Here is a 14,529-nt window from a genome sequence, read left to right as displayed (position 1 = left end):
TTGACAATTTTTATTCTCACAAAACAATGAATTCTACAAAAGGCAAATTCCTTCAGCTTTCTCCATGAGGATATTTATCTGATTTTCAAGTATACTTCTGAGTACAGTTTGAAATTCTGGTTAACCAGAGAAATCACATTACATCATGATCCTGTGATCACATTCTAACATCAAGTTCAGTCAAACAGTGAGTTAAAGACTTCCCCTGTCTGAAGAGAGCCAAAGCTGAAAAAGAAGAGGAAAAAAAGTGAATAATAAAGATTAAAAATCTCATCTAACCTGAAGGCATCTGTCAGCCACTTCAGCCAGAGGGACAATAGGCCTCAGGGAACAGGTCAAGAATGACCAAATATGGAGTAGTATGACTGCCAATGGACAATTGTTGGTATAGTCATCTGTCAGAGGCCAACGTTCAACAAAAAATGCATATGTTGTACCCATGGCCCAGCTTCTATCTGCTAGAACCACACACTCTTTACAGCAGACCCCAACTCTTTCCAGAAAATCCTAGAATGTACTTGGAAAAGTATACAGGAACACTGGCACAGAAACCACAAAAGCACAGATTCAGGATACCATGTGCACACACACACACACACACAGAACACATCTGTGTACATGCAACACATATAATACTCCCAATACACCAATGAGAACCACACACACACAGAGACATGTATACACATGGAAGCCCTTATTTGCTTGTAATACCATTTTACAATCATGGGCATACATATGTAGCCCACAGATAACACTGCTCAGATGCTCTTATATTTTCAATGTACAGTACCCTCCCCAACATAATGAGCCTGTGTGCACATATACAGTACTCCCACACCACACCACACACACATATGCAGAACTCATGCTACTCACACAATGCACACAGCAGAGAGCCCCTGGGCAAATAAATGTCTGATTTTACCCTTGCTTCTCCTATACTGCTGCTGACCAACATAAGACCACTGAGATGCCTTTTTCTCTGTTTACTGCTCTTGGAAATCTTAATACCCAGATATTCACTAGATAGCAATAGTCTAGATTCCATGCTTTTCTTTCATTTCTTCCTACCTCCCTTCCTCCCAGGATGGTTCTCATGAAGCCCAGGCTGATAACAAACGTGTTATGTAACAGACTTTCTGGTCTTCCCACCTCTACCTGCTGGGATTAATGGCATGTACCACTACCTCCAATTTATAGACTTCTAGAGGTGGAACACAGGGTTTCTTACATGTTAACCTAAGCAAATACTCTATTAACTGAACTTTATCCCCAGCCATAGAAGACATACTGCTCAACCACACCCTTTAATCATGACTTCAGTTAATAAGGCAAACAAATTTCCACTCTAGATCTTTATACTAGCATTGGGTTAAGGTCTGATAATCTGCTAAAACTGTTTCTTGAAATGTCTGAAGTATTTTCCATTCCTATCTAAAGATGGAACAATTCAAATGCTTTGGAAAAGATCAAACTGAAAGAGATCAAGCAACTATGAATTCACTTTAAATGAATACACAGTAAATTATACTTTAAGAATTAATAACAACCCTCAAATATCCCTTGAATACTTTCTCTTGTATATGTGGGAACTAAACTTACCCTGCAAAACTGGAGGAATATGATCCTCATTATATGTGGCAGAAATGCTCTCCATGGCAACCTGGCTATAAACACAGATTGCCAAATCCCTAACATTGGTGCTACAAGAATAAAATGGGTATTAAACACAGAGGCATAAAACCAAGGCAAATGGTAATGAATCTATTTAATCACTTCCTTCTATAGGATAGAAATACTGAGATCTTTATCTTAATCTCTAAGATTGAGATCAATCTGTTCTCTCTCCTTCTTTCCCTCACATAGCATACTGACAAACTAAGGTTAATTAAGTGATAATTGGGCAGGTGTCTTGACACTCCCAAGTGAATGTCCCATTAAATCAATTGGTAGAGTAATTAATCCTTGTGACAGATCTTCACATAGCTGTAATGAGAAAACCACTACCCTACTTTCATAGGAACACCAGAGGAATGAAAAAGGATCAACGTTTTCAGAAACTCTCCTGCCTCACTGCCTTTCAGCTGTTGGCACTGCATTTTCTGAGGGCAGCACACCAGGGTGTTGTGGATGGAGACATTAGGCCTCTGTAGGTAAGACTTACCTCACTACTACAATCTCCACCCTCTTTTTGCCAAAAGCTCCCAGCACATTTCAACTTACCCTAAGAACCTCAGAGCTTTAGAGGTACCACAAAGACTAAATTTATTGTGCCCATCACAAACAGAAAATTTGAGACCTTAGAACTAACATCTTGTCCCCCGGGTCATAAGCAGGGAGATATAGCTCCTGTCTGATCCTGGAGCCCCTATGTCATAGAAGCTGCAACACAATGTATATTTCACATATGTCAATCAAGGTCAATAGCTCTGAGGATGTAAAACCTGGGTATTATTTTCTTCTGGGAAGAGGTGGCTACAGTGTAGATGAGACAGTAATTGAGTTAAGAATGACAGACTCAGCTTCTTAAGGGGAAGTGAATGGGGGGAAGAGGGTTGGAGGGTGAGGCTGAGAGGAGATGAGAGAGAGGGCTAAAATTGGGATAGAAAATGAATAAATTGTAAAGAAAAAACAACTTGTTTTTAAAGGCTATGAGGGAAAAAATCCTGAAGGAACACCGACCATATGGGATCCCAGAGAATGCAGATGGGGCTGTCAGTGTCTCTGAAGGTCAGGAAGGTGGACCTCCACTGGCCAATGGAGTGAGGTGGGCAGGACAGACTTACACAGAAGATCAAATAAGCAGGAACATTGCAAACACATATCATCTTGATATTACAGCGAAGGATGGACTGAGTAGATAACTCAGTCAATAAAGTTGAGTTATACACACACATACTTTTCAGTGAAAAATGTAAGGAGAGTGTGTTGCAGAATGATAGAGTAAGGAAGCATCTCTCAGCCACAGGTGGTAGGGAAGAGCTGCTGGGGGAAAGAAGAAGCAGGTGCATCTACCAAAGACAGTAGGCTAAAAAGGCCTGAGGCAGACCTGAGTGAAAAGAGTTGAGGAGTAAGTTTCCAGGAAATGCTCTGGTGGCTGTGGAGTAGCCCTCAGTTCTTCTCTGATATAGATGAGAACTGAGCAGTTTATTTCAGGAAAACTGCACTGTATCATATCCAAGCTCTAAGAAGGTCCTTGGGCCAGTCCACCACGCTGATGGAAGGTCTGCTCAGACACAGCCCATAAGTCTCAGGTAGCCCATGCAGGAGAAAATCATTCCTGATCATCACAATTATCCAGTGACATTATCCAGTGAAGTTTACTGACAATTCAATTTCTAGTACACAACTCACTGTCAAGTTTCATCCTAATTATTTTAATGAGCAAAGCAGCTTAGTCAGGGAAGACTGTCACTACCAACTTGAAATTAGAGCAAAAGTGTCATTCAGATGGCCTTAGTCAAGATCACAAAATTAATTGATCACAAAGGGCTAATCTTCGACATAGGCCTCCTGCTCTTTCCAGCAGTGCGGTGTGGATCTGATGTTGAACATAGATTACTTCATCACTACATACCATGCAGATCCTCATTTCACAGCACCTTCCCAACCCTGCCCTTCACAGTAATGTCACAGTGAAGACAAATGATGGGTTAAAAAGACTAATAGGGACACCTAAAGAAGCTAAGCAAGAAGGAGGACCCTTGGTAAGATGCTCAACCTTCATTCAGAAAAGCGAATGGGATGGACATTGGAAGAAGGAGAAAACAGGAAACAGGACAGGAGCCTAATACAGAGGGCCTCTGAAAGACTCTACCCAGCAGGGTATTAAAGCAGATACTGAGACTCATAACCAAACTCTGGGCAGAGTGCCAGGAATCTTATGCAAGAAGGGGGAGATAGAAAGATCTGGAGGGGACAGGAGAGCAACAGAACCAAAAAATCTGGGCACAAGAGTCTTTTCTGAGACAGATATTCCAACCAAGGACCATGCATGGAGATAACCTAGGACCCCTGTACAGATGTAGTCCATGGTAGTTCAGTGTACAAGAGGGACATCTCTGACATGAACTCAATGGCTGGTTCTTTGATCACCTCAACCTGAGGGGGGAGCAGCCTTACCAGGCCACAGAGGAAGACAATGAAGCCAGTCCTGATGAGACCTGATAGACTAGGGTCAGACAGAAGAGGAGGAGGACCTCCCTTATCATTAGACTGGGGGAGGGGCATAGGTGAAGAGGAGGGATGGTGGGATTGGGAAGAGATGGGGGAGGAGGCTACAGCTGGGATGCAAAGTGAATAAACTGTAATTAATAAAAATAAAATTAAAAAAAAGAGACTAATAGATAAAGATAGTTCTTGAATACTCATCTCAGGGCCAAACTTTAGGCAGACCACAGGGAGTCTTATGGAGGAAGGAAGGGGTGGGAAGAGAGAGACATGGAGAGGACAGGAGCACCACAAGGAGACCAACAAAACTAAAAGATCTGAGTCCAGGGGCTCCTGCAGAGACTGATGTACCAATGGAGGATCATGCATGGAGAGGACCTAGACTTTCTGCTCAGATGTGGCTGATTGGCAGCTCAGTCTCCACATGGATCTCTGAGTGAAAGGAGCAGGGGCCACCTCTATCATGAACTCAGTTGACTGCTCTCTGATCACTCGCCCCTGATGATGCAGCCTTGCCAGGCCCCAGAGGAAGACGATCCAGGCAGTCCTGATGAGACTTAACAAGCTATGGGCAGATGGCAACAATGGAGAGCTCCTCCTTTCAGTGGACTAGGGAAAGGGAATGAGGGGAAGAGGGAGGGAGGGAGGGAATGAGGGGAAGAGGGAGGGAGGGAGGGTGGGAATGAGGGGAAGAGGGAGGGAGGGAGGGTGGGAATGAGGGGAAGAGGGAGGGAGGGAGGGAGGGAGGGAGGGAGGGAGGGAGGGAGGGAGGGAAGATGGGAATGAGGGGAAGAGGGAGGGAGGGAGGGTGGGAATGAGGGAAGAGGGAGGGAGGGAGGGTGGGAATGAGGGAAGAGGGAGGGAGGGAGGGTGGGAATGAGGGAAGAGGGAGGGAGGGAGGGTGGGAATGAGGGGAAGTGGGAGGGAGGGAGGGTGGGAATGAGGGGAAGTGGGAGGGAGGGAGGGAGGGTGGGAATGAGGGGAAGTGGGAGGGAGTTGAGAGAGGAGGCTTCAATTGGGATATATAATGAATAAATTGTGAAGAAAAGATTTAAAAAAAAAAGAAAAAATAGTTCTTGAGATATTCTATCCTTTTCTCAAAAGAAAAACCCCACATCCAAACTTTAGGCCTTCCCTGTCGCTCAAGTACTCCTAACACAAGAGGACATCCAACCACACTGCATTGAGAAATCTGCTCTTTCTGTATTTGGGCGCCAAGCCAAAAGCAGAACTGCTGGAGGGTCACTGCTGGTATGGAGACAAGGCTTACAGTAAAGTTTACAGTTCAGTGGATTTGTTTTCAGATGCAGAAGCTGTCACTTGGAGATCCTCACACCACCGACACCGGGACAAGTTATTCAGTTGTTCTAATGCTGGTGCTCCATAACTGAACTCTCACTAGCCAGAACCTGGTTCTGTGAAGGACAGTGCTGAGGGGTGTTTCAGGATATTTGATCATACTGTAAACCCTGACATTGTGTTGTGTACTGGAAAAACCTGTTTCTAGTTGTAGTATGACTAAGCCGTAGAACACACGTTTAATCCAAGAGCTTTCTACTTGAATATTATAAACAGAACTAAATAAAGATAATCATAGGTCAAGAGATGGAGCTAGAAACCAGTTTACAAGGAGTGAAGATAGGAAAAAAACTGAAGAGAGGAAGAAGTCAGGAGGATGGATAGAGAGGTACACAGGAAGTAGAAAGGGGTCATTCAGTTTGAGTTTTGTTTTTGTTTTTCTTTGAGATGGCATGGGGAAGGAACATTCCTCTTTTGGGGACTTTGGCTGAAGAGAAAGGTCAGCCCCTCTACTTTCTCTGCCTCTATGAACTAACATGCTTTCAACCCAACATCTGGCTCCTGGGTCTTCATTGCTAAAAATGAAATGTTTGAGATTTCTGTTGAAAAAAAAAAAAAAAAGCAAAAAAACCAAGAGAGAAAAGTAATTTTCATTGGTCCCCAGCATCCATGTAAGGGGCTTTAATGATATAGCCTCTGATCATCTGTGATGAAGTGAGAGTCTAACAGGATTGTGCAGGCCAGGTAGGCCACCTACACGAGTGCAGCTGGCTTCTGTTTGGTGCTGCTGCTATTGTAGCACTTGTTCCATGCACTGCAAGGTGTGGGCAGTGTCCTTGACCTCTACCAACTACATGGCAGAATATCACTTTTGAAGGCAAATTGTACCAATCAGAAATGACTCCAGATACAGCCTAACATTGGCTATGGGTGCTCACAGACTTGTGAGAGTAGGGAGTGGTGACTATCCTGGTCTCCTGGGGGTTGCCATGTTTCACCTGGCCAACAAATTAGGAACCCCCTCACTCTGCAGAGACACTAATTCTTGTCTCTGAAGAGTTTCAGCTGCCTACTAGGTAGGGGTACAAGCTGCATCCCATGCCCTCACCCCTAACCACACAAAGACTCTTTGGCTGTTTTCCCAGTGTTGATAGGTGAGTGAATGTCTAGAAAACACAGGGTAAATAGCATGCTATCTGCTTTAGAGCAACACATTCGTGTAAAACCTAGTCACCTATGAAATATATCAACCTATGCTTACATCTGTGCAACAACGATGGAGCACTCCCATGGCCACCAATTAGAACACAAACCATTTCAATAGAAGTATTAATTTAAAATAATAACATTTTTTTTTCTTCTCTGATGGACGTCTCAATTGGTCCTTCTAATTGAGACAGGGCTTCCTCCAAAAGGACTTATCTTGAATGCCTGTGCCTTCTCTTCCTAAGACATACTTAATAAAAACAAAAAACAAAAACAAAAACAAAAAACAACAAAAAAACCACAAATGGGCACACACCAATAGCTCCATTTAAAAATCTTGTTGAGTAGTTTCACAGAAAAGTCCAGTTTACTTCTACTTTAATTTTTTATAAAAACATATTTTATTTTTACAAAATCTCTTTCTCTCACACACATATACACATAGACACACTTCTCATGTAGAACTGTATCTAGAACGCTGAGCTATATTGACATACAAACTGGAGCCTGACTGAGATGGCCATGGCTTCCAGTTTATCTGGTATTTCTAGTCATACCGTCAGACTTGTACTACCAAGTTTTTATCGGTAAGCTTCAGCCAATTTGCACAGCCATGCACTTTATCCATACAGTGACACTCTGAACAAGTAATCACAGCTACTTTCATTCTAACTTGGATATCTACTGGACCACTGTGCTGGACCACCAACAATGGAGGAAGAGAGGAAAAGGAGAGAGAGGACAGAACCCGTACCTGTCATGTCTCAGGGCTCTCATGTCAACATAGACAGTTGTGGGGTCAGGTCCAGATGTCCCCTGAAAACAACAACACAGTGTAGTTAATCTTTCTGCATGGAAAGAAGCTTTGTCTATACTTTTTACTAACGGTAAGCAGTTTGGTAAAACCTTAAGCTGAATAAAAAACCCTAAGGACTAATGGTGCTAAACCAACTTCTCTCCAAGTAGCCTTTAACATCAAGTTTGATCATCTAAATTCCCAAAAGGAACACCTTAGGATCACTCTGGCCCTTCACAAAGCTTGACCCCAGCCACACATGTATAAGAATGAATGGAGGGATAGAACATATTTACAAGAAAAAGTTTGGTTGCAAAAGTGGGTTGTCAAGATAATAAGGGTCTCTTGCTGAGAAATTTCCACTATAGACATTCAGAAAGGCTATTTTTAGACGGGAAGATACTGAAGCAGAGGTGTGACAGGACCTGACAGATTGAGGAGGAAGATACAAGAGATAATTATTTTGTTCTTTTAATCCTGCTTGTGCCTCTAGAAGGTTATTTTTGTCTGTGACATAAGTCAGGGAGGTTCTACGTTTTTCCAAGTCAGCTGAGCAGTAAATACTCTGAGCTGTCTTCATTTAGCACAGCAGTCCAGAAATCTCATCTCAGCATCATAAATATCTTCTAAAAATATACTGGACTGATCTCTGAGCAATGGCTTCTGCTGGAGGAAGGTCTGCATTATTGAAATGACAAAATAGTTTACATATGATAAAGCAATACAATAAGAAGGTTCAAAAACATGGCAAACACAACACATTTGTAAATGGAGTGGAGAAAGTTAAGCCCTTCAGAATTTACTTGAATTGTACTACATTTCTTTAAGAATCTCAATTTTGTACCAAAAGTATGTTTAAATAAAAACAATGACAGCTTTGTTGGACATGTTGGTACATGCCTTTACTCCCAATGCTCAGGAAGAAGGGGCAGAGGCAGGTGGGTAGTTTTGAGTTCCAGGCCACCTAGGGCTACATACTGAAACACTGTCTAGAATAAAACAATTCCACCACCTTTTTGTTTTAATATTCAGGGATAGTGGTCACTGGGTTTATACCACCGAAAGCAGGAAAAAGGAAAACACATGCAAATAAGACTTGGATGTTTACAGTGTCAGTGGCCAACAAATGATGTTCTTTCCACCTTGTACTTATTCAGTGGAGATGTGTTATAGAGCAGCAGGTGGAAAAACACTATTGAAGTGATCAATGTGAGACTCATAACCATAAGTGGTCAATTAAAAATAAGCAACAGGTTCTGAAAAATGGAGAATGGTGGGGAATAGAAGTAGACCCAATCAGCAAGTGAACCAATGATTGCATTCATGGTGATGCACCATCTATGTGGTGGTTTTCTAGGTGGTACCCCAGCTACAGGCCTACAGACTGCCTGTCAATCGCTGCATTGCCTTTCCAACTTGTCCCAATGTTGGAAGCTGGAAAGGCAGGAGGTACGGATGTGGGTTATGCACTGGTGTGATGAACAGAAAAGTCCCCTACCTGCTCGGCCAGTGTCCACAGCCTGTGGGGCTACAAGCAGCAAGAGGGTGGGGACAAGAAAGAAGGAGAATACACCAGGCCAACAGACATCAAACACAAAGGACATACATAGGAGACACACAACAAAACAATGCAACAATAAAGGATGGGATGAAGAAAAGGGAGGGATGGAGTTGGGGGAGAATGCAGAAAGCAGGGAACAAAGTAAAAACAAGATCAAAACAATGTCAAATATGGAAACCATTAAAATTAATCACTATACTGTTAAAGGTAGAAAAAAAATTGAAAAGATGTCAACATATCCACAGAGCACAAAAGAGAAATAGAGGACAGACCATAGTATATCAATTGTTTCAGTATCTATCAGTAATGTAGACAGTGCATCTCTAGTGACTTCATGGTGCTTTGAGCTTCCTCTTTCCAATGGCACTTGAATATATATATATATATATATATATATATATACTTTGACGTGAACCAATAATATATATATATTATTGGTTCACGTCAAAGTATATATTTCATTGGTTCAATCTAACGACTTCAGTGAAACAGTTTTTAAAAGATGTATTTTATTTTTAATTATGTCTATGCAGGTATGTCTGTGTTTCTGAACATGGGTGCTAATGCAGGGCACAGGTGTCAGATCTCCCTGGAGCTGGAGTTATGTCTGACACAGGTTCTGGGAAACAAACTCAGGTCTTCTGCAAGAGCAGTATATGCTCTTAACCTCTAAGCCACCTCTTCAGCTCCTTAAATAATTTTAAGTTTCTCACTATGATAGTGAGGACAAGTATTTACAGTTATAGTACCTTACCCTATTCATAAGATTAGTAGGAGAAAAGCATCAAAGGTGCATTTGAGGTCTGAAGGTAATTTCTCCCTCTTTATATATCAAGTATGATGTCAACCTGGGTTACATGCGACCCTGTCTCAAAAAAAAGAAAAAAGAAAAAACAAAACAAACAAACAAAAAAACCCTAATTTTTTAGGGAGAGTGGTGGTGGGCTAGGCAAGCAAGTTTGGTTTGCGAAAAAGATAGTGAAAATCCAGCCTATTCACTGGCCTGTAATCTGCTAGTCTATGTTATTAGCTGTCAAGGGACCAGCCAAAGACTATCTAGTTTTGAAATGTTTTACTGGAACATGGCCCATTTGTTCACATATTATCTGTTTTTGCTTTAATCTGAATCTTCTGAAAAGAGCATACAACATCAGGCCTGACCTCTTTACTATGACCCTGTAGAAAAACATGCCCAGTGAGGGCATCCTTTTACAGAGCTGGTAAGCAACATGCAAGTGCTCAGGCTGGAGAGTAGTGCAGCTTTGTGGTCCCACTGAATTTAAATGACAAGCTCAGGTTCTGGTTCCTTGGTTCAAAGCATAGTCTGAAACCCAGAAACTTTTCTTGACTGTAACAAAGAACAAGTCAAATGATGGAGGATAAAAATTCCATGATCTCAGACTGGAGGCTTAATTATCAAGGACAACATATAGCAGGAGAAAAACAGAATGTTGTAGTTGACAGTAACTAACTCCCCAGAACATGCAAAAATTTCTGACAACACTTTATTTTTACTTCTCTCATCTAAGAACATGGCAGAAGAAAACAAGTGGCTTGAAAGCTCAAATTAATTAAAATCTTATTTTAGCTATTTGTTTTATGCTGAGAGAGATTTATACTGCCCTCTGAGCATTCTATTTTGTTCTATTTAATGATCAAGGACTCTTATTTTTCTCACTATGATAACTGTATTTCTCTTTCTTTGTAGGAGTTTCAAAATTTAAGGTTGATTAGAACTATTACTATTGATTTAATTCTGCAATCTTATTTATACACAAGCTTTTCACTCAGATAAATCACTCAGCTTATCCAATGTGATAAAAAGTCAGCATTCAAATTTAATTTTTTTTAAATTCTTTTTCCTTAATGAGAAAACAACAACTGAGGTCTCCTTTGGGAGATAGAAGGCCATTATTTTTCCTTCTCTTCCTTTAATGAAAAGGGGATGCTAATTTTTATGTTCTCAATAAGTGCAGAGAGTTTCTCTGCTTTAAATAGCAAGCAGTCAAGGCTATGGGAAATTGTCCCTAACACTGGATAAACAATAACAGTACTGTAGCAACAGATGTCAGGCTGAGCATAGTGGTGCATGCCTTTAATCCTAGCACTTGGGAGGTACAGGCAGGCTGATCTCTGAGTTTGAGGACAGCCTAGTCTACATTGTGAGTTCCAGGACAGCCACAGCTACATAGTGAGACCTTGCTTTGAAAACAAAACAAAACAAAACAAATAAACAACAAAAAACTTTTGTTAAAGCTAATTAAACACTAAAGTTCTAATATCTACTTTCATCATAAATTCAACAAATTAAAATTATATCATTTTATGTCTCAAGTTTCTGAGAAATGTCATTCCTAAAATGAGAAATGGCTCATTCTTATAGATTTCTTTGTTTTTACTCCATATTTCTGTCAATTAGCAAAGCCCACTTAACCTCTCTAGGGCCTTCTCTCATTGTAAAAACCAATGACTAAACTTTATCCTTTATGTGTATGGGTGAACTAACTAGAAAGTGTCCTAATCAAGATGTTGGATACATTTTGCAGCACCCACCCCCCCCAAAGGGAGGAGCAGCCTTGCCAGGCCACAGAGGAAGACATTGCAGCCACTTCTGATGAGACCTGATATGCTAGGGTCAGATGGAAGGAGAGGAGGACCTTCCCTATAAGTGGACTTGGAGAGGGGCATGGGAGGAGATGAGGGAGGAAGGGTGGGATGCTGAGGGGTTGAGTTTATTCTGAAGAAAACTCAGAAGTGCTACATAGGGGACACTAAGCTCTGAGCAAGTGAGTATTCTTCATCTAACTGATGCAACTTCTGCTGAAATGCATACGGTTGATGGTTAAAGGACTCCAGTTTCAGCACTTTTCTGAAACTTAGCCATACTCAGAAGTGACAGCATCAATATTTGTGAGTGTGTTGTGCTCTGAAGAGAGTCATTAGTGAAGCTATTCACTGGCACATCTGCAAGAAGACATGAATAAAAGTGTAGAGCAAGAAAAGAAAGAGGAAGGAAGGCCCTTGCAGCTATGGAGCCTGAAAAGCCTCAAAAGGGACCAGGAAGAGGACATAACCTCTGCCATGTGGATGGTGGACAGCCCATTTTAGGCAGGAACATTGCAGACTGAAGTGTCAGCAAGGAAAGGAATAGATGATTCCATAAAAGAGAACATGGTTCAACATGAGACTGAAGAAGGGTAAAGAGAGATGCGAGACTGGGTAGTAAAAACAGCGGGGTGCCACTGGTGAAGAAGATGTTTGCAAAATAAAAACAAATCCCTAATTTACTCCTTCATTTTTAGAATTACACTCATTTGTTTGTGTATGGTGGGGAGGGGAATGCTGAACATATGCACCACAGTCAGCCTGCAGGGAGTTCTCTCCTTCTACCATGTGGTTTCTAGGGATCAAACTCAGATCATCAGTCTTGACAGTGGGCACTTCTATCCACAAGTCATTTCCAGGGCCCAGGAAGTGAATAATAACTATAAATGTAGTCTCCAATTATAAACAGAAAAAGAAAAATGTGTGCACCAAATCTGTGTGATGAAAAGAGATATGTCCGAGGTAAGGCAAGCATCTGTCAAGGAAAATTCACTGAACAGGTCTGCACTGCACACCTGTCATTGAGACTCAGTCTTCTGACACAGCACTCACTGGTTTCAATAAAACTTACCTGTAAGCAAATCGCCAGGTTCACTCTGCAACCAAAGGAAGTGCTAACAGCCCGTGGGTGGAGGCCCAAGTCCTTAAAGAGCTTTGAGAAAGACTGTGTGAGGGCGATTCGGGGACGCTCTTCTGCCACAACCACACAGGTTCTTACTCGGGACAAGTCCAGTCCTCGTGCCTGGAAATAAGGACAGGGATACTAACTAAGCCATCAATATGTGTAGCTGTGTGTAACCTAGACACCCTTTCATTCAGAATTCCTCAGGAACAGTGAGAACCCAACACTGCTCTTGATTTCTAGTGCCATCTGTCCCCAAAATGTTCTGTAAGCCAGAGTTGAGGATGTTAGTACAATAAAACCAAAAACAAACAAACAAAAAACCCAGCCAAACCAATCAAAAAGCCAAACATATAAACAAACAAAACTATACAGATATTCAAAATAGTAAAGATGACATTGAAAACATGTTTGAAATGATAGCAAGAATCCCAGAAAAAAGGCTGAGGGAAGCACTCTTACTGGAGAGGACCAGGCATTAGTGTACATTCTTTTGGGCATGACCTAACAGGAATGTACACATGATGGGGCTAGAGGACCCTACCTATACCTCAGGGCTCACATCTGCCAGTAATTCCAGTTCCAAAGGACTAATACTCTTTTTTAGGTCGGGGCAGGGGAGGTTGTGCCTAATCTTACTGCAATTTGATATGCCATGATTGTTGATATCCCTGCAAAGCCTGCCCTTTTCTGAAGGGAAACAGAGGAGGAGTGGCTAGGGATAGGAGAAGGTGGGGGTTATCAACTGGGGGCAGAGGGAGGGAGGGAAAACTGCAGTCAAGATGTAATATATGAGAGAATAAATTCATAAAAAATAAAAAGGAAGACAGTGGCGTATCCTGATTCACAGAGCTGTGGCAAGTATCAACGGAAATGTAATGGTTACCACTCAATTGTGATAGTTCTGATTATTATGTACATGCTAACAACAAAACTTAATGAAAATGCACCTGACCATTTTGTAATGTAATATAGACAGACTAAGAGATAATTACTCTCTGTAACTCTTCCTTATGTAAATATGTAATTTCATAAAATTCCATTTATATAGATTAACATCACAGCTACATATTTTGTTTCATTGCACTGCGATGAATAGAAAAAAATTCAGAGGAAATAAATGTCCTACGTTCTGCTTCTCTTTACGTGTACACATACAAACGTAAATAACCTGTACAGTTATAAACACACACACACACACACACACACTGCACATACAGGCAAAGAATAGCTGGATGGAATAATACCAAGATATGTATTAGCATTATTTTTCCCTCTTACCATTAACTAACAATTATTCAAATTATCATGAAAATATGTCTATCAAATGCCCTAATTTAAGTAGAGGGAAACACTGTTCTCAGTGTAAATCAAAAAGAAAAAAAAGTGAAAACCAAAACACTTTTCACTTAGTTGCAAAATGAATTTTTGTTACAGTGTAGACCATCAAATAAGGACCTCCCAACAAACTAAACGCGTACATGTAAACTTAAAACTCTCTACTTGAACATCAAAATCAGGTAGAAACAGAGAAAAAGTTAACATTTTTTTGAACACTGGTGGAGCAATTTAGGACAAAATACTTTACAATCTTGTTTATTAGTATCTGTGACAGGAGGAAAGTATTCATGGGGAAAACCTAAAACCTCATTTCCCCCAAATCAATCTACAATCAGATCACATTTCAGTTCTTTGGGAAGACTGTGATGGCCTCACCCAATGTGAGTGTCCTTTTCAGGACTAGCGTGTCCTGGAGTGCTGGTGAACCTG

General features: G+C 41.2%; 1 protein-coding gene across 6 annotated transcripts in view; it reads right to left on the bottom strand.

Annotated features, from left to right (window-relative positions):
- Window positions 1-14,529, bottom strand: part of Dip2c (disco interacting protein 2 homolog C) — a 408,243-nt gene that overhangs the window by 17,596 nt on the left and 376,118 nt on the right. For 3 of the 6 annotated variants that reach the window (XM_060372683.1, XM_060372684.1, XM_060372688.1), the window contains 3 exons: window positions 12,709-12,879; window positions 8,970-8,999; window positions 7,430-7,491 (listed from right to left, as the gene is read on the bottom strand). In XM_060372683.1, coding sequence (XP_060228666.1) covers window positions 7,430-7,491; window positions 8,970-8,999; window positions 12,709-12,879 — 263 coding nt within the window. The remainder of the gene's footprint in view (window positions 1-7,429; window positions 7,492-8,969; window positions 9,000-12,708; window positions 12,880-14,529) is intronic. The other 3 variants (XM_060372685.1, XM_060372687.1, XM_060372689.1) reach the window with 1 other exon arrangement.

This window comes from Meriones unguiculatus, chromosome 19 (genome assembly GCF_030254825.1).
Source record: "Meriones unguiculatus strain TT.TT164.6M chromosome 19, Bangor_MerUng_6.1, whole genome shotgun sequence".
NCBI lineage: Eukaryota > Metazoa > Chordata > Mammalia > Rodentia > Muridae > Meriones > Meriones unguiculatus.
Note: the sequence above shows the minus strand (reverse complement) of the source record. Positions and strands in the feature narration are given on the sequence as shown.